This window comes from Polistes dominula, unplaced genomic scaffold (assembly GCF_049000335.1).
Source record: "Polistes dominula isolate Pdom_NZ unplaced genomic scaffold, Pdom_raw_medaka contig_12, whole genome shotgun sequence".
In the NCBI taxonomy this organism is placed as follows: domain Eukaryota; kingdom Metazoa; phylum Arthropoda; class Insecta; order Hymenoptera; family Vespidae; genus Polistes; species Polistes dominula.
The window spans coordinates 2,538,494-2,559,427 of NW_028301116.1; the positions used below are offsets into that span (position 1 = coordinate 2,538,494).

Below are 20,934 nucleotides of genomic sequence, written 5' to 3' on the forward strand. Positions count from 1 at the left end.
GTAATTAATTCGGAAGGTAGGAAGGAAGGTAGGAAGGATGCATTGGAAGGGTAGAAAAACAAAAAGAGATAAAGAAAAAAAGAAAGAGAAAGGAATAAAACAAAATGAAGAGAAGAAAAAGGGTGAAAAGGGAGAGGGAAAAGTGCTGCTTCTACCGCCAGTGAGTATTATTGGTACTGCTGCTCAGCATCCCCGGGAAGACTGGGGATGACCGTGTGATAACGTTCGTTGTGATAGCAACACGTCCAGCATCAGTAGGTGAGCTAGCGACGAGAAGTGTTCAGTTCGATACCGAACGCCAAAGCGTTCGGATCGTTTCTCATGAATTATGCTGCTGCAGCGGTTTCTTACGATTTTTATCTCGTAATTTTTTCACTATATTTCGCTTCTATTCATTCGCTAACATATTAACATCATTTTTATATCAATTTACCAACACCCTGGAACGATCAACTTTGATTGATTTTGACAAATTGATCCAAGTTCAAATTTATCACCCACATTTGTTGTTTTTATTTCATTTTAGTGTCAATATCGTGTGTAACATACCATACAAATTGATCTTACGATCACAAAGATTGTGAGGGAGGAGGACACTTGACTGTATTTTCTAAATTAATTGTGTAAAATTATTACTTCACCCTCTCTGAATACGTGGGATACACATTAGCAGGTATGAATCCTAAAAATTAAGTTTATTAATTATTAATCTTTTGTTGTTTGTATTATGTTTAGAATTTAATGATAAAATGTTATAGACGAAAATGATCGTAAAGGTTGTTAAAATGCATTTATCTATGAACCGTTTTAATACTGATCGTATGTCATTATCAGTTTCAACGTTTATTGGAAGGTTCTACCCTTCCTAAGCGAACTAGTCCGCGAAATTTCGAAACGACATTGCAACTTAATTGCACTCGTCCTAAACAATTCTCTCATCGTAGGAGTAAACATCACCGGTGAGATTTATATACTTCGCGTAATGTCATTATCAACTACGATAAACTCCTATTCTGATGTATATATGTATATACATATAGGTATATGTGAATTTATAAAGCCCTAGGAGCTTGTTTTATGTTGATTGAAATTGTAAATCTTTCGAACGTTGTGAAAAATTTGATCGATAAAACAACACGTGCCGATTCGTAAGATAGAAAAAGAAAAGAAATGAAAGAGAAAGAAGAAGAAGAAGAAGAAAAAGGAGAAGAAGAAGAAGAAGAAGAAGAAGAAGAAGAAGAAGAAGAAGAAGAAGAAGAAAGAAAATATATGTGTTACTTGTTTTGATAATAAAAAATAAAAAAAAGATAATAAATAATGCGAAATTAATAATAAAATGTTACATATAAAAAATATATAATAAACAATATATAATAAATATAATAATGATAAAAAATAAAAAATTAATAATAAAATATTACATATTTGAGATACGCGAATAAATTGTTTATTTTTTGTTGTCATTTTTAAATTTAAAAATGTTAATAATGTATTAACATTGTACTTAAATGTAATTTATGTTCTTTCAGTTTTTTTTCTTTTTCTTTTTTGTTTTTATTCTTATTATTATTATTATTTTATTATTTTATTATTTTGTTTCGAGAGTAGGAAAGTAGTTCATGCATTGTTTCGTAGAACTTTTATCAAAGTTACTTATGACTTTATTCGATTAAGTTGAACAATCATGATAGAGAAATACGATTTAAAAGTTGAAACGAAGGTATTAAGTATTCGAGGAGGGTGAGAAGAGGGAAAAAAGGGAAAGAGATTTAGAGGTTTATCGTTTTTAAAGTACGCGTAACGAAAGTAAATCTTTGATACAGTGGTTACATGATAGTTTACGTTTCTATTACTATAGTACGTGGATGAGTTACGGCATTGTATTCTTTTCTCCCCGTTATTTTATTTTATTTTCTGCTGACACGACACCCCCTAACAACGTTTTTCTATCCTAAAGGAAAAATAGAGAAATAGAAAAAGAAATAAACCGTAGGAGTATTACATTATTGATCTAATATGTCGAAGCTGTTCTTATATAAATAACAAAACAAATAATAAAAAAAATAATAATAAAGGAGAAAAAGAAGAAGAAGAAGAGAAATTACAAAAGTGTCCTTAATCCCTTTGGGGTACATTTGACGAGTCAGACTCGTCATCTACTGACTTGGGCGAAGTTACGGCGAACGAGTCTGACTCGTCTTCTGAATTTCAGAAGCTTATATAAATTAATAAAATATATAAATTATATAATTAAAATTTATATTATTAAATTTATATATAAATTAAATATAATATTAAATTATATATAATTAAATTAAAATATAATTAAAATATGTAAAAAATTAATATGTAAATATATAAAATATATAATATAATATATTATAAAATAAATTAATAATTATAAATATATTATATATAAATATATAATTTATATCATCAATATAAATATATTCCAAATAACATCTATTACTTTCACGTATCAATCCATATAACAACAAAGTAAATTTGTTATATATGTATGTATAAAAATCTTTAAACAATTCAGTATTCAAAAAGTTAACATATTCGTAGATTTTAAATTACCCTCAAAAAGCTTATGTTATTCCAATTTTCTTACCATTTTTCTGTTACACTAGAATCGTACCACCTTCTCCCCTACTTCTTTTACTCATTGGAATATTGCTTTCGTAAGGAAAAAAAGAAAATAAAAGAAAAGAAAGGAAATGGAAAGAAAGAAAAATAGAAAGAAGGAAGAAAAGGTAAAAGAAACGTAGATGAAAAATATTAAAGGTCGCTGAGCGCCAATCTCTTATTAGCTGGATCCCCTTAATGAGTTTCGATACATAAATATTGTATAAAAAAGTGAACTCGAGTTTCCTTTAATAAAGATTGAAAGATAAAGGGAAAGAAATGTCTCTTTAAAATATATTTCCCTTTTGTCTTTTCTTCTCTCTCTCTTTCTCTCTCTCTCTCTTTCACCCTTAACTTTTATCCAACGATTTCGAAGTAATTCACTTTTATTATTTTGCATTTATCAGTTTCATTTCTCATTCATTCGAGAAAATGCATAATTAAGGATAGAATTGCGTGTGTGAATCGGTGCTTTCGTCAGTACGGAGAAAATTAGATTGCGCATAGGTGATGGTACTTGAAACTTGTTATGGGGGAAAAAAAAAGGGTAAAAAGTGAGATGATGTGAAGGTGAGTGAGATGGGGTTGAACAGGGGCTAGGGGAAAAGGCTGAAAAGAGAATGCAAAAATAAAAGAAGAAAAAGAGAACATAAAAAAAAGAGAAAGAATATGGGGGTGAGTTGGGGGTTGGTAGGTGAAGTAAATAGAAAAAGAGTAGAAATAAAATATCTCGGTCAGATATTTGACGGACGTATAGACAGGGTGAATATTAGAAAATGGTATATTGTAATAGAAAAGGGGTTTTTTAATTTATTTCTTTTTGTCTTTTTTTCTTTCTTTCATTCTTTTCGACTTGTTTGAAACATTTTAATTAAAAAAATAAAATAATAAAACAATGTTTATAACAAGTTAATAGGAAAGAGAGATAGAATGATTGAGTGAGTGAGTGAGTGAGTGAGTGAGTGAGTGAGTGAGTGGAGTTTGTCGATCGTTTTTGTATCATCTTGTCACGTGTGTAAAAATACGTGTATGTATATATATATATATATATATATATATGCGTGTTCTTTCTTTCCAAGTGTGTAGATAGACGTCGTTGTTATATGTAAAAGATTATTTATAGTATTTATTCGATCAATCTTGCGTGAAATTTTTCACAACGATGAAACCAACCGTGATTAATTAGTAAGCATCTTTTTTTGCACGGAAGAATGTACACGATCCATGTACACGCGGGGTTGGCTACTTTAAAGTATATATATATACATATATATATGTATGTATGGTATGTGTATCAGATAAATTTATCTTCGTGTTTTATTTAAACGTTGCAACATTAAGGGTGCGTAATTTTATCGGTAGTAAACACATAGTTTTTTTTTCTTTATTTTATTTTATTTTTTTTTTTGTTCAGATGGGTTCAAACTAACAGAATTTTTAGCAACCCAGTTGATAAGTGCAATTATTAAAGAGATTAATTATTCTATAGTGTGAGTGAAAAGCTTTAAAAAAAAAAAAAAAAATCAAACTAAAAATGAGAAAAGTTTTTATCCCATATATTACGTGGAATTCGTTGCATTCGTTAACGAAGAGGATTTTTTTTTTAATATTTGTATTTTATTTTACTTTGTTAAAGGTTATGAAATATAAAATAGATATGAAATACATTTCTATCTCTATTATATCGTATATAATATTTTATTCTTTATTTCTTTCTTTCTTTCTATCTTTCATTTGCTTTCTTACGAGCTATCGAAATAACAAATATCGAATTTGTTCACACGAAGTTAAAAGGTATCGTATAACATGAACAAAAAAATAAAATTAAAATAAAATAAAAAATTGCATAGTATATGCATATTGAAATTAAATCGATACGAAAAAAAAAATAACATGTTTTCATACTCATTCTCTGTTTTCTCTTTCTATCTGTGTTTTCATCTCGTTCAATGTCTATCTCACATATCAGAGTTGTTTTCACATATTTTAGATAACCAGAATGCATCGTTCGCATTCTCTAACATCGATGTGGATCAACACGTTAAACCAAATAAAATTGATAGAAAATTTCTTGAACAAGAAGAACAATCGAGAATTATTGGATCTTTCGTGAAATTAGATAAACAATTATTCATGATACCAATTCGAAAAGCAATATACGAAAGGCAAGAAAGAAGAAACGTTTGATTGACTTTACCACGAGGTTTGGGGGTCTCGCGAGATAGAATCAAATTCATTGCCGAGATAGAAGTGAACTTTTAGGGTGGTACAAGGGGGGGGTAGAAAAATAAAAAAGAAAAAGAAGAAGAACGAAACGAGAAACGAAACGAAAGGATAACGAACCAATGCGATGAGTAACGATAAATGAAATTGAAATTTAATCGAAATTTCGGTGAGAAGGAAGCTGCTATGCTGTCGTGCACCACGTGATCTGGGCCTAGAGGTATGTATATATATATATGTATTTTAATCTATATATCTTCTGTGAATATGTGTGAAATAAATGTTTATCCTCTATCTTTGCCATTTTTGTTTTATTTCAATTTTTTTTAAACTATTTCATTTTAATTATTCTCCTATATTTCTTTCTTGTCTTCTTTATTTTATTTTTCTCTCTTTCTTTTTTCAATTTGCGCAGAATTTTCAAATATTTTGTTATAAAACGTTCTTTCGTATACATCCATTTTTGTTTCTTCTCTTTTTGTTTTTTTGTTTCTATCTCTTTGAACGTATTTCGGTAAAGTTTAAATCGCTATTTAAAAATACCTTTGTGTACGAATTGTGTGAATTTGTTTTTTTTAATTTTTTTCCATTTTATTTCGTTCTTTTTACGTAGGACCCTGCCAATTATGTAGCTGTCTCTCTCTTTCTCTAGAAAAGCAATATTTGAAAGCAAAAGAGAGAGAGAGAGAGAGAGAGAGAGAGAGAAATGTCTGTAATTATTCAACACGAAGAACAAACTACGGGTATTACTAACCTAAGACGCGTGACGAATGGAAAATAGCGAAACGTTTTGTTGAGGGTTTTCGGTTTTGTTTTTAGAAAACACTGGTACCGAGGTGACACTTATTTGACTGCTTTTACGTTTTCAACCCCTTATAAAACGACGAGAAAAATAAAGAATAGAATAAATAAATAAAGTGGGAAAGAAGTAAGGGGATGAAAAGAAGTAGGATTTTATTGGGATTGCGTGTTTGAATATATTTTTTCATCGTCAGAGATTTACCAAGTTTATTCATCTTCTTTTATTCTCTACCGTTTCTAATTTTTTTTATTTTTTTTTCTTCTCTATCTCTAACAATTTTTTTTTTGCCTTTTGATAAAAACTTCAATCTTTATATCTTGTAAATTAAAATAAATCTTCAATGTTATATTTAATATTACACCTTTAAATCCTTTTGATGGGGGTTTTTTTCCTTGCCCTTTTTTTCATCTTTTTTTTCTCCTCTTTCTCGCATGAAATCCCTTTGGATGATTCAAACCAGTATATATATATATATACCACCCTATATAAGGGATATTGAATTTGGAACGTTATGCAAAGTGTATAGGAGAGTTTCCCCTAATTTACAGGAGGTTCCTTTGCTATATTGCCTGAGCGTTGAATGGATAAACCAAAACCACCACTAAAATCCGTCAATGGATTTAGGATGTGTCCTCTTCTATCTTACTCGGAAATATTCCAGATATTATTACGATGCTTTATGAGCGTCGCTGATATATAACAGGTTTTGAAAGTTTTTTTTTTTTATTTCTCTAAACGTACTTATCAATATTTCCTTGTTTTATTGTATCCACGTACTCTATCGTATTTGTACTACTTTAAAGTTGCTATAAAAAAAGAAAAAAAGAAAAGACAGGGTAAGAAAAAGTGATATTACTTTTAAGAGAGATAAAGTGTCCCAAATGTAATCCACTTTTGTTGAAGGGGGGGGTGGGAAAAAGAGTTATTTACGGGATCTCAAAATTTCTATCGTAATATTTTACATTGTTTAGATTCAATCTCATTATAAAGAAGACATATTTATGACGTTGTATAAATACTTCATATATATTACGTGAAATAAATAAAAACATAATGTGTAATTTATGCAATAGGTTATTTTATGAAAAATAAGAGGTATAATCTTTCTTTTTATTTTTGTTAAAACGATATTAAGTATTAAATAAAGTTGAAAGAAAATAAAAACATCATTAAAATCGTGTTAAACATAGAAACAAACATATTTTATTCCAGGGATTCCCAAAGTGGGCGCCACTGCCCCCTGGTGAATCCTGCAGTAATTCAGGGAAACGATAGAAACATTAATATATATATATATATATTGGGTTAGTAACTAAATGATTGTGGATTTTAAATAAAAATGAAAATTTTGCTTATAAATATAAATTATAATGCAACGTTCAACAAATTTCTTATCTTTGCTATCAAAAAACTGAATTATGTGTAAAACAAAATCCACTATGACTTAGTTGCCAACCCAATATTTCCTATAAATTGTTATAAAAATTGAAAAAAAATTAATTTCCAGAGGATACTAAGTTTTTTTCTGGAAAGGGAGATGGTGGTAGGACAAAAAAGTTTGGGAACCATTAATTTATTCATATGTGAATACAATGTCGTTCTTTTAAGGGATTGAAACTAGTTGTTATTGTTGTTGTTGGATCGGATTGGCTGATAAGAAAGTGTATTTGTGAACAGGCAGTAGAGATAACAACGGTGGCAACGGTATTAACGGCAGTAGGGGCAGGAGCCCATGGCTGGAAGTTATCTATACCAGTGGTGGTGGATCCCAATCGTGATCCTATCTAGATGCTGTCTACTTCTAACTACCGATATCAACTTACCTTACTTATCGCAATATACGGAAGAAGAATATTCGGAATTCAATCCAAATGAAGACGAGATAGTTGTATTCCTTAATGAACAATGCAACGAGGAGGTCAATCTAACCGATATTCAAAATCAGTTACAACAGTATTGGAGCGTGAACCTTTCCATCAGTATATTACCAAGATCTCGTGAGTAGTAGTTTATGACCAGAGGAGAGAAAACATATATGTATATATGTACTATAATACATATATGTATTTATCTCCAATATTAGATATAAAGTTACGCGATGACGCATGTTTATACTCTGTCGTACTATGTTAATTAAGAGAATGTATTTTAGCATCGACTATAATGTCAAGTTACGTTCATATATATATGTATATGTATATTATATTATATATATTGTATATTATGCAACGACTATATTTTAGATGGGAGAAGCTAATGCAATACATATATATATTTATACAATATCGATTTAATACCTATTTCCCCCCTTGGAAGATTTATGTCGTAATCAGATAAAACGTAGTAGTAGTAACCTTACGAAGAAGTGGCGCAAACGCGTTAAAACTATTATTCTCGTCCAATTGATTTTAAACCCTACCCCCCTACCCCTAACCCAACCCCCTTTTCGTTTGATCGTCGTTATTACGTAGCGTACTTTCCATTATGCTGCCACGACACTACATATATATATATATACCTATATATATACACCTAAATAGACGACAATGACGCGTAAGTGATAAATGTTAACAGTGACCTGTGAAACGCGGTCCTGGGGTTTCGGCGCACTGGTGTATTCTATCAGCCAACCTACAACGAAGGCTTTGATAGCAGCCCTTGATAGCACGAGTTGCGAGTTCGTTTCAAAATTGGCCCATACTTGGAACAAGCCTCTATTCACGTGGACTTGTCCTTTGGTAAATAATATTTTCCTATCCTCATCGTTTTGATAACAGAATCCGATTAAAATTCAATTGATATCGTCAGATCGGAACATGTTTTTTCTATAAAAGTCCTCTTTTTTTTATTATTATTATTATTTACAGAAAAATTTGGAAGATAGAAAATTATCTAGCATAGTTAGACTTTCACCTGCTTTACCGTCCCTTGCTCAGGCACTTGCAGAAATGTTTCTTCATTTACAATGGAATTCAACGGCAATCATTGGCACCGGTAAGACGATTTAACACGTGTTCGTATTTGTTATCGAACCACATCACGTGCTGCTGTTGTTGTTGTTGTTCTTCTTCTTCTTTTTTTTTCTTTGAAATAACAACCTGATTCTTTTCGAACAGACAAGGAACCATGGTCAAGTTTAGACAGGGTCGTGGTAGATGCACTTCGAACTATCGGCATCGTGCCACGTTATCACGCGATATTACCGCAACGTGCTACCTGGAGTCAAGTTCGAAGAACATTGAAATCTCTGCATTATATATCTCGCAGAGGTAAATATATATAAAAAAAAAAGGTTTAAAGGAATTGGATGGGTAGTTATTTTGTTGATAAGAAAATTTGCACAATCGTTAAAAGCGTGTGCTGCACCTGTAAATTATATTCGTCGTTCAAACCAGAAACGCTTAGTTTGCATTTATTCGCTGAACACATATGTGCCATAAAAAGAACAAAAGAAAATATAAAAAATATTCTAACAAAAAAAATTTGAATCAAACTATACGCTTTACAGTGTACTTTTTCTATCCTTCTCTTTTTCTTTATATGTGTGTGTCTATCTGTCTGTCTCTTTTTCTCACCGTTTATCAGTGCATCGAGATAGGTTTAAAAAAGGATTACTTAGGCTAGATGGAAATGAAATGGAAAATAGTATTTTTTTTTCTATTCTATCAGATCGCGTGCGCATAAGGGTCAACCCCTGACTATGCATTATTATTATTATTATTATGATTATTTGTTTTAAGCGCATGAATTTTTTGTTCAGTTTATCTGTCATCATTTCTTTTTTTTTTTACAGCTACAGTGCTTTGCTTACCACTGAACGACGATTCGACGAATCGTATTTTGACAGAGCTGGATGTATCACGGGATTCGAGCATGTTGACTTCAATGATTCTGATGATCAACACGGAAGATAATGATATGTTTCTTCCGCAGATTGTGCCTACGGCATCGCCAATTGAGACGCCAATTTCACTTTCGTTAACAACTACTCAGTCTTCCAACTTTTCTCCTTCAGACATTCCACGTATTTATACCATCGTAAATCAAAGAACGACATATGAGAGTGCAAAGATTAATCCATCACAAGAACGATACGTACCATCAAAAAATCTTAGTGGTACTACGTTAGACAATCTGCTTATATTAATGCCACTCGATCAAAGGTTAACTTTTTTTGTCATATCAAAACTTTATATGACATATTGTACATGTATATATGCAAGTAAATATGTACATTATTGATTTATATCCGTTCGTTGCAGATATGATATTCAAGAAATGTTAAATGGTACTGAATTTTACACGCGACCGACATTAATCGAACGTTTAAATGAATCACTCAGCATTATGATGTACGACAATGGTACTATCAATTCTTACAACAATAAAATGTATACTTACATCGTAATGGATTGGCATGTTGATAAATGGGAACCTATCATGATGATCTCAGAAGAGAAGGAAAGATTTACTGTTAAAAGATTAACTACCAATGCTCCTGCATTTTTCACTGTAGAAACTATCGATTTTATTCCATGCGATGCCGATAACGATTGCACAGGTAAAATTGTTAGATAAGTGTATTGAATTATTATCGACTATGAACAGCGTTTTTTTTTTCAAAAAGAAGATTAATGTTTCAGTGAAATTAATAAAATATTAACAGAATTTATTTATATCACAGTTGGTGGTCTAATGGAGGTATCCGTCCATGCTACACATATCGTAGCTCTCATTTTGGGATCCTTGCTATTGGCTTTTCTTCTTGTTTCCCTAGCAATATTTATCCGGTAAATCTTTTATTATGTTTTTTAATAATTCTTTTGTTATTTATGACTTTTATTTTTTTTATAATTTACGTGTTAATTAACTTAATATAACTATACTTAACTATATATACTATAACTTAATATAATATATTAATTATATATATATATTATTTATTATAATAATATTAAAATATTTAATTTTTTTTATATTGATATTAAAGTATATTAAATTAATTATAATAATATAATAATATATATATATATATTAAGTTAATTATAATCATATATATATTATATTATATTATATTATATTATATTATATTATATATTCGGTATATAATATATAACATATATATACTATACTATACTTAACTTAATATAACTATATTAAGTAAGTATATATAACTAAGTTATAAACAATAACTTAATATAAATTATACACAAAAACATTATTATTACTTAATTAATTATATGTATGATCTAACGATATCATTTTTTTATTTCTTGTGTAGAAAACAATTACTGAAAAATAGAATATCAGAAGGACCCTATAAAATTATTCTAACGGCATCGGATTTCGTCTTCCCACAGACTAATCATACGGATTCAAAAACTGTTAGTATTATAATGCGAAACTATTATGTAATAGTGCGGTTAATTTGGAAAACTAGGTCAAAAGTTCGACCAAGTTGAAACAATTCACAGTGGTCTTTATCATCGGACTAACTGAGTGAAAATAAATTATTTTATTCCATACTTTTAGGTCGATAAGGGAGTCGAAACAATGCTATGCTGCTGGTTGCAGCCGTTACAAGAATTTGGTGGGCCAAAAGTTGAGAAACCTGATTTACTTCAAGTAGGCACTGTTGGTTCCCACAGGCCCTATCTTCAAACAAGTACCGGAAATTTAGCGAGACAAACTTTCTTCAAGGTCCGACGTGCTATGTATAATGTAAATACGTCTCTGTCTTCATACGCGTCATGTCATACGCTTACATGAAGATAGTGTTCGCTATATTAATTCACGCAACTTATGAACAACTCCGTTTTACGAGAGATCAAGTGTTTATTATAAATTATAATAATACTTGTAAACATTTGATATTAATTATAAACTGGATTTATTTTCTTAAATTGCGTGAATACAATCCGCTTATCATCGAATGAAAAAAAAAACAAATACAATTTATTTATACATAATTTTGATTACATTTTCAATTTATTTAGGGTGATTTGGTTCAACTGAAGGAATTAACCTGTCAAAGTACATTCGAATTGAAGAATAAAACGATGGGCGTTTTAGTTACGGTAAAAAACAGTCTATTCTATCAAAAATAGAATAAGATATTCTAAAAAAGGTTATAAATAAATTGTTGTTAACACTTTTATGGATAGATCCATGGCCTACGACACGAAAATCTTAATCCCCTTATTGGATGCTTGAATGAACCTTCTAGACCATGTCTTGTATCGGAATATTGTTCAAGAGGTTCACTGGAAGATGTATTGGTCCAAGATGAGATCAAACTCGATTGGTCATTCAGATTGTCTTTGCTTACGGATTTAGTACGAGTAAGTTTAACATTTGTTTAAAAAATTATTTTTAAATAGAATATCGATTTATCTTTAACAATAAAACAAAGTCTCTCAATTTTCTTTGTTTTAAAAAACAATTCATGTCATAGGATTATTAAAAATGCATCAACGTGTTGAAAATAATTGTAAGGGATCGAATAAAAATAAAGATCACTTTATTTTTATGTTAATATCACCGGATGAACTTAAGTAAAGATTAAATGTAGCATTAAATTTATTTAAGGGTATGAGATATCTTCATGGTACACCGATTAGGGTTCACGGTTACCTTACATCACGGAACTGCGTAATCGATGCACGTTGGGTTCTTAAGATTACTGATTATGGCCTTCCAGCATTTTACGAAGCTCAAAATATGTCACCACCTTCAAAATTATCTCGTGGTAATTAAAGATTTATTATTATTTTGTAATATTTGTATTATATTCAATTTAATTAATATTCATTCGTATTTGTCATTGGCAGATCTTTTGTGGACAGCACCAGAATTACTTAGGGATGTGAATCTTCGAAAAAAGGGTACCCAACCAGGGGATGTTTATAGTTTTGGTATCATCATGCAAGAGGTCATTGTACGCGGAGAACCATTTTGTATGTTAGCTTTATCACCAGAAGGTAAAAACACAATGAATAATTATTTTAAATATTTTTTTAAGATTATAATATGAAATATATTTATTTATTATAATTATTTACAGATATAATAGAAAAAGTGATGAAACCACCACCATTGATTAGGCCATCAGTTAGTAAAGGTGCAGCACCACCTGAAGCTATCAACATAATGCGCCAATGTTGGGCCGAATCTCCGGATATGAGGCCTGATTTTAATTGTGTCCATGATTTATTCAAAAAACTAAATTACGGCAGGTCAGATCAATATAAAATAACTTTTTTTATTTAAAATCAATTATAATGTTTTTTGTTTCTTTTTTTTTTTTACAGGAAAGTTAATTTCATCGATACTATGTTCCAATTGTTAGAAAAGTATTCAAATAATTTGGAAGAATTGATACGCGAACGTACAGAACAACTCGACATGGAGAAAAAAAAACGGAACAATTATTAAATCGAATGTTACCAAAGTGAGTTTATCAAAGTTTCTAATTAAACATTTTTAAAGATTAAGAGACTGATGATTTGTTTTTAGTTCGGTAGCGGAAAAATTGAAATTGGGTATTCCCGTTGATCCTGAAGAATTTCGTGAAGTTACCATTTACTTTTCGGACATTGTAGGTTTTACAACCATTTCCGCTCATTCGACACCATTTCAAGTAGTAGATTTACTCAACGATCTGTACACCTGTTTTGATGCAACCATCAATGCATATGCTGTTTATAAAGTAAGTGGGTAAAGTAAAATCATACTAGATTCAATATTATATAATTGATTTTTTAAAATGATTATTATTTCAGGTGGAAACCATAGGAGATGCTTATATGGTAGTTGGAGGATGTCCAGTTAGAATTCCTGATCATGCTACTCAAGTGGCCACCATGGCGCTTGATTTGTTACATCAAAGTGGAAGGTTTAAAATAAGACATTTACCACAAATGCAATTAAAACTAAGAATTGGTCTTCATACCGGTTAAGTACAGCATAAAATAAATGAATTATTGCAGTTTGGTTTAATTTTTAATACTTATTTCATGTTTTATTTTTATACAGGCCCTTGTTGCGCTGGAGTTGTCGGTTTAACGATGCCACGTTATTGTTTATTCGGTGACACTGTAAATACTGCATCTAGAATGGAATCAACTGGTGCACCATGGCGTATACACATTAGTAAAGCAACAAAAGATCGATTAACTCAAGCCGGTGGATATAATATTGAATATCGTGGTACTACAGAAGTTAAAGGGAAAGGAAAAATGCAAACTTATTGGCTATTGGGAAAAGAAGGGTTTGATAAGAAACTGCCAACACCTCCACCTTTCGGGTAATTTCATATTTCTTTTTTTTATAATATAAATAAATGATCATAAAAATAGATCATAAATGTGTATATAATTCTAACAGGTTTTTTTACCAACTGTTTATCTAATTTTCCTTTTTCTTGAAATAACTTACTTTCCAGTCTTCTGATAATTTATCTACTTCCATGCTATCAAAAGAGAGGATCATGGGTAAGTTAATTGTGCATTATATTTCTTTTAGATCTTACAAGGGGAGAGACAAGTTGACAGAGAATACCAATTTTTTTTTATATTCTACACAATGGAAAATGTGTATCATCACAGTTCTGATGGATCCCTACAACTGAGTAGAATTTTGAAAAAATTGGTGTCTTATTAACTTGTCTTTCTTCTTGGTTAGATCGTTCAAATGTATTAGTAATTTTAGAAACATATTTTTTATAAGTATTAAGAATAAAAGCATTATATTAATCCATATTTCAAAAGATTGGATGAGAGCCTGGTAGTGAAGAGCACATTGAAAGATGGACAAGCGGAATCAACAACTGCACGGCGTACGATATTATCTAATATTAAAAATTATAGCGTTCACGATGAAGAAGATGATGAAGATAGTATCAATGAAAAAGGAAAAGATGATAGTAGTGCAAAAATCATCATTGAAGGAAATTCTTCGAACGCTTCTTCATTTGAAACATCAGAAACGAAAAAAGTTAATGTATCTGTGCATGGTGATAAAACACTTGAAACGAGTAATTCATTAAAATCAACGGAAGATCTATTTGAATTATTAAAAAATGAACGTATAAATCAAAAACCGACTGAAATTAGCAATCTAAGTATTAAGAAAAGTACATCAAGTGATACACAAATTTCAAGTAATATACTAGCAGTATCTGATACAGAAACAACTGCTACGATGTTAGGTGCATCAACTACATCTTTGACCTCGATTGCTAGTTCTGTTGCTTTATCTTTTAGATCAGCTGCAGCAAGTAAACATCGAAGGTTCATTGGTGGTATTGATGAAAACGATCTCAGTACACCATATAATCGTTACAGATGTCTTTCTCCTAATGAACATAGTAAGTATATTACATGTTTATTATTTATTATAGAAGGAGAAAAACAAATATAATTATATAATTCATTTATGATACACATTTGATTTACAACTTATGAACTCGCATGTGTATTACAATTGTGAGTGAATATAACTCTGTTCTTGCATTTTCTTTTAATATACATAAACTCAACTGATATTTTAATGAAACTAATTATTTAAAATATGAATAATTTCAGACAGAAGTTCTAGTGGTCGGTTTCTGAAAAGGCAATTTAGTTTAGATAGAGGAGATGAGCCTGTATCAATAGCAATTCAAGAATCAACAAATCAGAGAACAGTTCAACGACTTTTTAAACAAAATAGTGCAGGAGCAGCTAATGATTTAGAAAGAATCGAGGAAGTACCATCTACTCCTGGACATATTTCACAAAGATTTCGTCACACAACTTCGGTCACGCTCTCCGCTGAATCTTTAACGACGCATTAAAAATCAAATTATTCAAGTTGAAGAAAATGGTCAATATTTAAAGTCATCATTGTTATCTGTCATAATAATCAGAATTAGTAAAAGTATGACATTGATTTTTTGAAATATCAATGGAATATTACAACACGTTCATTATCAAATATTCCTTTAAATGTGTCATCATATCATCATTGATCATAGTAATGCAGTATAATTCTGCAAAGAAAATTTATTCGATACATCGATGATCCAAAAAACATTATATTTATTGTTACTTTAGGATGTTGACAGAGGTCTAAGGTACATTATTATATCAGATCGATATATAAGACTAAATGTTGTTTCAACATAACTTTCTCATCTCGATATGAAATCATTCTAAATGTAAAATATGTTGCATGTTATGTTATTAATTGTTCCTACAAGTAGCTTAATAACTTTTACAATCAAATATATAAACTCATTAAAAGTACACGAAATATAACTGCAAAAACATCATTGAAATTGAATTAATGTGTGGACATATATAAGAAAAACAAAATCATTTTATGCTAACACAGAATTATCATATAATTTTGTGATTAATTTATTTTATTTATTAAAGGTAACATTTATGAAATGTATAATAATTAATGCTTTGTATTAACTAAGTAATATTATTTATTTATTTTATATGTAATGTTCTATTTCTAAAAAAACTGCTATCTATCATTTGCATTCATTTTCATAGTATTATATATAAAAAATTATAAAAAAAGGAATATATAGAAGACAATCTCGTTGAATGATAATTAAATGATCTACTTACTATTTTTACCATGAGATGATGTTACAATTTGAGAGATTACTGTTCTTTGATGTTACTTAATGGCGAGTATGATGGATGTAAATAATCCAGAATCTTTTTAATCTTACTTGTATGTATTGTATATATTCACGTATTAAAAAAATAATAATAATAAGAGAATATATTGTTTAATTCAAAGATAATTATTGAATAAAAATATATATATATAATTGTGATATACAAATTATACAACTACTACACATACAACAATTGACCTGTAGGATTATTGGGTTCTTATAAATGAAAAATAACACGAAATATAATTTTAAACCAGAAAACTTCAATATTTAAGTGCACAAGGAATGGCACGTCTTTATCGAAGGGCTATTTCAAATAAACTGAAAAAAGGAACAAAGGTGCACACATATTAAGCTTACGACTCACTCTTTATATCGGTGACATCTATGACGTCAGCCGATCTCCACAGCATGCAAGTGTTACAATAAACTATGGTTTTCTAGAAAAGAATGAAGAGAACCAAAAAGATTAGTTTTCGTTCTTAAATCTGAGTTACACATTCCAACATGACCCATTAATTTGTTTACGAAAATAACTCATTAATTCACAATTAGTGGGGTTTGGTTTTTCATCTTTTTCTTTCTTTTTTTTTGCGGTGAAAACTTATAAGAAAAATATTCTACAATGTTGTTTAATTTTTGTTCTCTGATGTATCTGATCATCATTTCATTTTTTTGTAAAATATTACAGACAATACAATTATTATACTTTATACATTTCATAATTGGTAATTATCATATTTGCGAAATAAATAATTTAATATTAATTTTTCAATAAAATAGAAACATTTTTAAATAGAAAAGAAATACCACGTTTGGTAAAATAAAAACAGACCACGCACCTTCTTTATTTATTTCGACCGTCGGTTGGTTAGGACTTTATACTTTTGTGCATACCTACGTGCTTATCTCTGTTTATTCTTTTACCTTTCTATCGTTCGTACCTACAAACATTTCGAGTATCGAAAGAATACGTGTCCACGCTTTGTAGTATGCAGTCGCGCACAAACACACACATATAAAACTAAGAGCGATAACTACGAAGCATAGCATAAAGAGGAGACCGAGAATAGGAAACACTGTATAGCCATATTCCGTCTCTCTCTCACAGGCTTAATCCTATATGTTTGTCTCTCTTTCTCTCGTTATTTAGTATAGCAGCCGTTTCATAGCTTCGTTACATAGCTCCGTTTCCGTTTCTTTACTTTTCAGATCACTCCCATTCTAAAGAAGTTTTCACTTCAAAAAAATTATTTGTGCAGATCACACGTGTTAGAAGTAAAACCTTCAAAAAAATAAATTTCGAGAGAATAAGACGAATGCACAGTAGCAAGAGTAAGATAATTGTAGGATTTATTTATTATAATATTGTTACCATATATATGAAAGGACTCCGGTATGACCTTGGGATAGGGGTAACTAACAAAAACTATCACTTTCAAATTGTATCAATTAGGATAGAATGCCGAATGCGATGGCCATAGATAGAAAAAGAAATTGTAGAATATTTATCGACGGAAAGATAAGCCGTCCTAACCTAAGTAAATATAATATATCCTGTTTTGTAATTCAGGTAGATGATAGTCTTTCTGTGAATTTGAGGTATCTTTATCATGGGTCAACGCATACAAGAGTATTTTTTTTTTTTTGATGCAACTAAATACCTTTAGATGCTTGAAAAATATCAGAACAATTTTCGTCGTATTTTTTTCGTTTCATCGAGTTTTAAATTACGATGATTTTAAAATCTATTTTTCATTTTCGTTGTTTTAATTTATAATTTTTTTATTTAACATTTTTTAATTTTTTTTTCTATATCCCTCTTCAATAAGTTATATTATTGTATTTTTATTTGAAATATAATAGCAAATAAGATTTGTTCTTGTCACGTGTCCAGTTTCTTCTATTTAAAAATGTTTCTATTCTATTAAAAAATGAGTAAAAATTTCCTAAATATGCAAATATTATAATAAAAATAATTAAAATAACAAAGATCACCGGTATGATCTTTGGGTGGAATAGCTGATGAAAACAACATTTTCCCAAATTCAAGCAATAAAAATCGAATGATGAATGCGACAGTCATAGATAGACATAAAAATTGTAGGATGTTTTTATTGAGGGAAATATAATTCGTCGTAAACTAAGTAAATATAAAATATCCCTTTTGTGAAAATCAGGTATAAAAATTTATTTTTTAGGATGGTTTTCGATTTCTCTCTTTCATCTACATTTCTACGCTGTCTAACAAACATTTTAGGAATGATGAAATAAAGACGTTAAAAAAAACATATGGAAAATACTGCTGGACTGAACAATCCTTCAATCTTTTAGGCATAAAAGTTATTTTATTTAACAATCGCTTGAAGAAGAAATAAACTGATCTTTGTAATGGGACGCACTCGGACTGATTTTTTGACGTATTGAATGGGTTAAAAATGTTTCTATTTTATTGAAAAATTCATATTAAATTCTTTATTTCGCAAATATTATAATTATTAATTAGGAAATATATAAAATATAATAAGTGTATTGTCTGCAATATTTTACAACAAAAAAATGATTACAAGATACATCAGAGAAAAAGAAATAAACACTGTAGAATACGTTAGAAGCAGCTGACGAACTTCATTCAAAAACAAATAAATGACGGTTACATTTTTATTTTGCTTCTTCATAAAATATATTTGATTCATAAAGATCAAATTATTTCTATTGAATTTGATTTTTATATGTTTTTATAAAAAATATTTAAAGACATGTATTAACCCAGGCATATAAGAAAATTATATTATTAATTTTAATATTTACGTAATAAAGAAATTTATATTAATTTTTTAATAAAAAAAAAAACATTTTTAACACGCTGAACGCCTATCTTGAATAGGTGAACTTTACCACGGGACCCAAAATCGAAACTCGTTGTTTACACAGATCGATAAACTGAGAGAGCGATACGATTCAATGCGTTTTTTTAGATATTTCGTCGTTCAGATTTGTATTTAGAGAATATAAGTTTGCGGTTCAAAGGATAAAGACGAGATATGTTATAAATAATAAGGGTCTCGAAATGTGGCAGGCTATGGAGTTGAAAAAGCATTCCTCGAAAAGATATCTCTATTAGATTTCTCATTGCATTTGTATCAGAATCTTTGTTCAGTCCAGCAATATTTTCCATATGTTTTTTGTAACGTCTTTATTTCATCATTCCTAAAATGTTTGTTAGACAGCGTAGAAATGTAGATGAAAGTGAGAAACCGAAAACCATCCTAAAAAATACAATTTTATACCTGAGTTTCACAAAAGGGATATTTTATATTTACTTAGTTTACGACGAATTATATTTCCCTCAATAAAAACATCCCACAATTTTTATGTCTATCTATGACTGTCGCTTTCATCATTCAATTTTTATTGCTTGAATTTGGGAAAATGTTGTTCTTATCAGCTATTCCACTCAGAGATCATACCGGTGATCTTTGTTATTTTAATTATTTTTATTATAATATTTGCATATTTAGGAAATTTTTACTCATTTTTTAATAGAATAGAAACATTTTTAAATAGAAGAAACTGGACACGTGACAAGAACAAATCTTATTTGCTATTATATTTCAAATAAAAATACAATAATATAACTTATTGAAGAGGGATATAGAAAAAAAAATTAAAAAATGTTAAATAAAAAAATTATAAATTAAAACAACGAAAATGAAAAATAGATTTTAAAATCATCGTAATTTAAAACTCGATGAAACGAAAAAAATACGACGAAAATTGTTCTGATATTTTTCAAGCATCTAAAGGTATTTAGTTGCATCAAAAAAAAAAAAAATACTCTTGTATGCGTTGACCCATGATAAAGATACCTCAAATTCACAGAAAGACTATCATCTACCTGAATTACAAAACATTATGTATTATATTTACTTAGGTTAGGACGGCTTATCTTTCCGTCGATAAATATTCTACAATTTCTTTTTCTATCTATGGCCATCGCATTCGGCATTCTATCCTAATTGATACAATTTGAAAGTGATAGTTTTTGTTAGTTACCCCTATCCCAAGGTCATACCGGAGTCCTTTCATATATATGGTAACAATATTATAATAAATAAATCCTACAACTATCTTACTATTGCTACTGTGCATTCGTCTTATTCTCTCGAAACTTAGTTTTTTTAATGGTTTATTTCTAACTCGTGTTATCTGCACACATGATTTTTTTTTAATGACTTTTTGATGATACTTTTAACGACTTAACGACACACGCGTACTTCTGCAACCGCGAACGCATTTGTCAAAGAGCTTCTCGCGGGAAACAGAGGAAAATTTAAAAAGAAACAAAGCTTGTAACATTTAAAAGATAGTCAAGCCTAATAGAAAAATCAGATAATAAGTATAATCTTATGAACGATAGATGTGCTAATATCGGTTAATTTTTTGCTATAGTTTGATACCGAATTCAGTGGTTTATTTGTATCTATGATTGGTTAACGTATCAAGTATCGTAGGTATAACTTCATGAAAAGACGCGTTGCGATTGGTTAAAGTCATATTCTGAGTTTATAAGGAGCATGCCATTGGTCAACTCAAAACT

General features: G+C 29.6%; 1 protein-coding gene and 1 long non-coding RNA gene across 4 annotated transcripts; one reads left to right on the top strand and one right to left on the bottom strand.

Annotated features, from left to right (window-relative positions):
• Positions 1 to 264: 264 nt before the first annotated feature.
• Positions 265 to 16,487, top strand: LOC107067811 (retinal guanylyl cyclase 2). The gene is given in 24 exon segments (XM_015323654.2): positions 265 to 673; positions 4,622 to 5,074; positions 7,334 to 7,653; positions 8,231 to 8,394; positions 8,524 to 8,650; positions 8,773 to 8,925; positions 9,450 to 9,819; positions 9,919 to 10,217; positions 10,341 to 10,446; positions 10,938 to 11,040; positions 11,189 to 11,377; positions 11,653 to 11,733; positions 11,821 to 11,997; positions 12,245 to 12,404; positions 12,487 to 12,636; positions 12,720 to 12,891; positions 12,967 to 13,064; positions 13,067 to 13,106; positions 13,172 to 13,364; positions 13,438 to 13,609; positions 13,691 to 13,961; positions 14,137 to 14,148; positions 14,425 to 15,023; positions 15,241 to 16,487. Coding segments are annotated over 22 exon segments (4,152 nt in total). The 5' UTR covers positions 265 to 673; positions 4,622 to 5,074; positions 7,334 to 7,388; the 3' UTR covers positions 15,492 to 16,487.
• LOC149031057 (uncharacterized) lies at positions 16,124 to 20,753 on the bottom strand. 3 transcript variants are annotated; one of them, XR_016178120.1, is made up of 3 exons: positions 20,265 to 20,526; positions 17,710 to 19,603; positions 16,124 to 17,619 (listed from the first exon to the last, which is right to left on the bottom strand). It is a non-coding gene; the product is annotated as an uncharacterized LOC149031057 (long non-coding RNA). The 3 variants fall into 3 exon arrangements; XR_016178118.1 differs by lacking the exons at positions 17,710 to 19,603; positions 20,265 to 20,526 and adding an exon at positions 20,535 to 20,753; XR_016178119.1 differs by having other exon boundaries at positions 17,710 to 20,526.
• Positions 20,754 to 20,934: the final 181 nt, after the last annotated feature.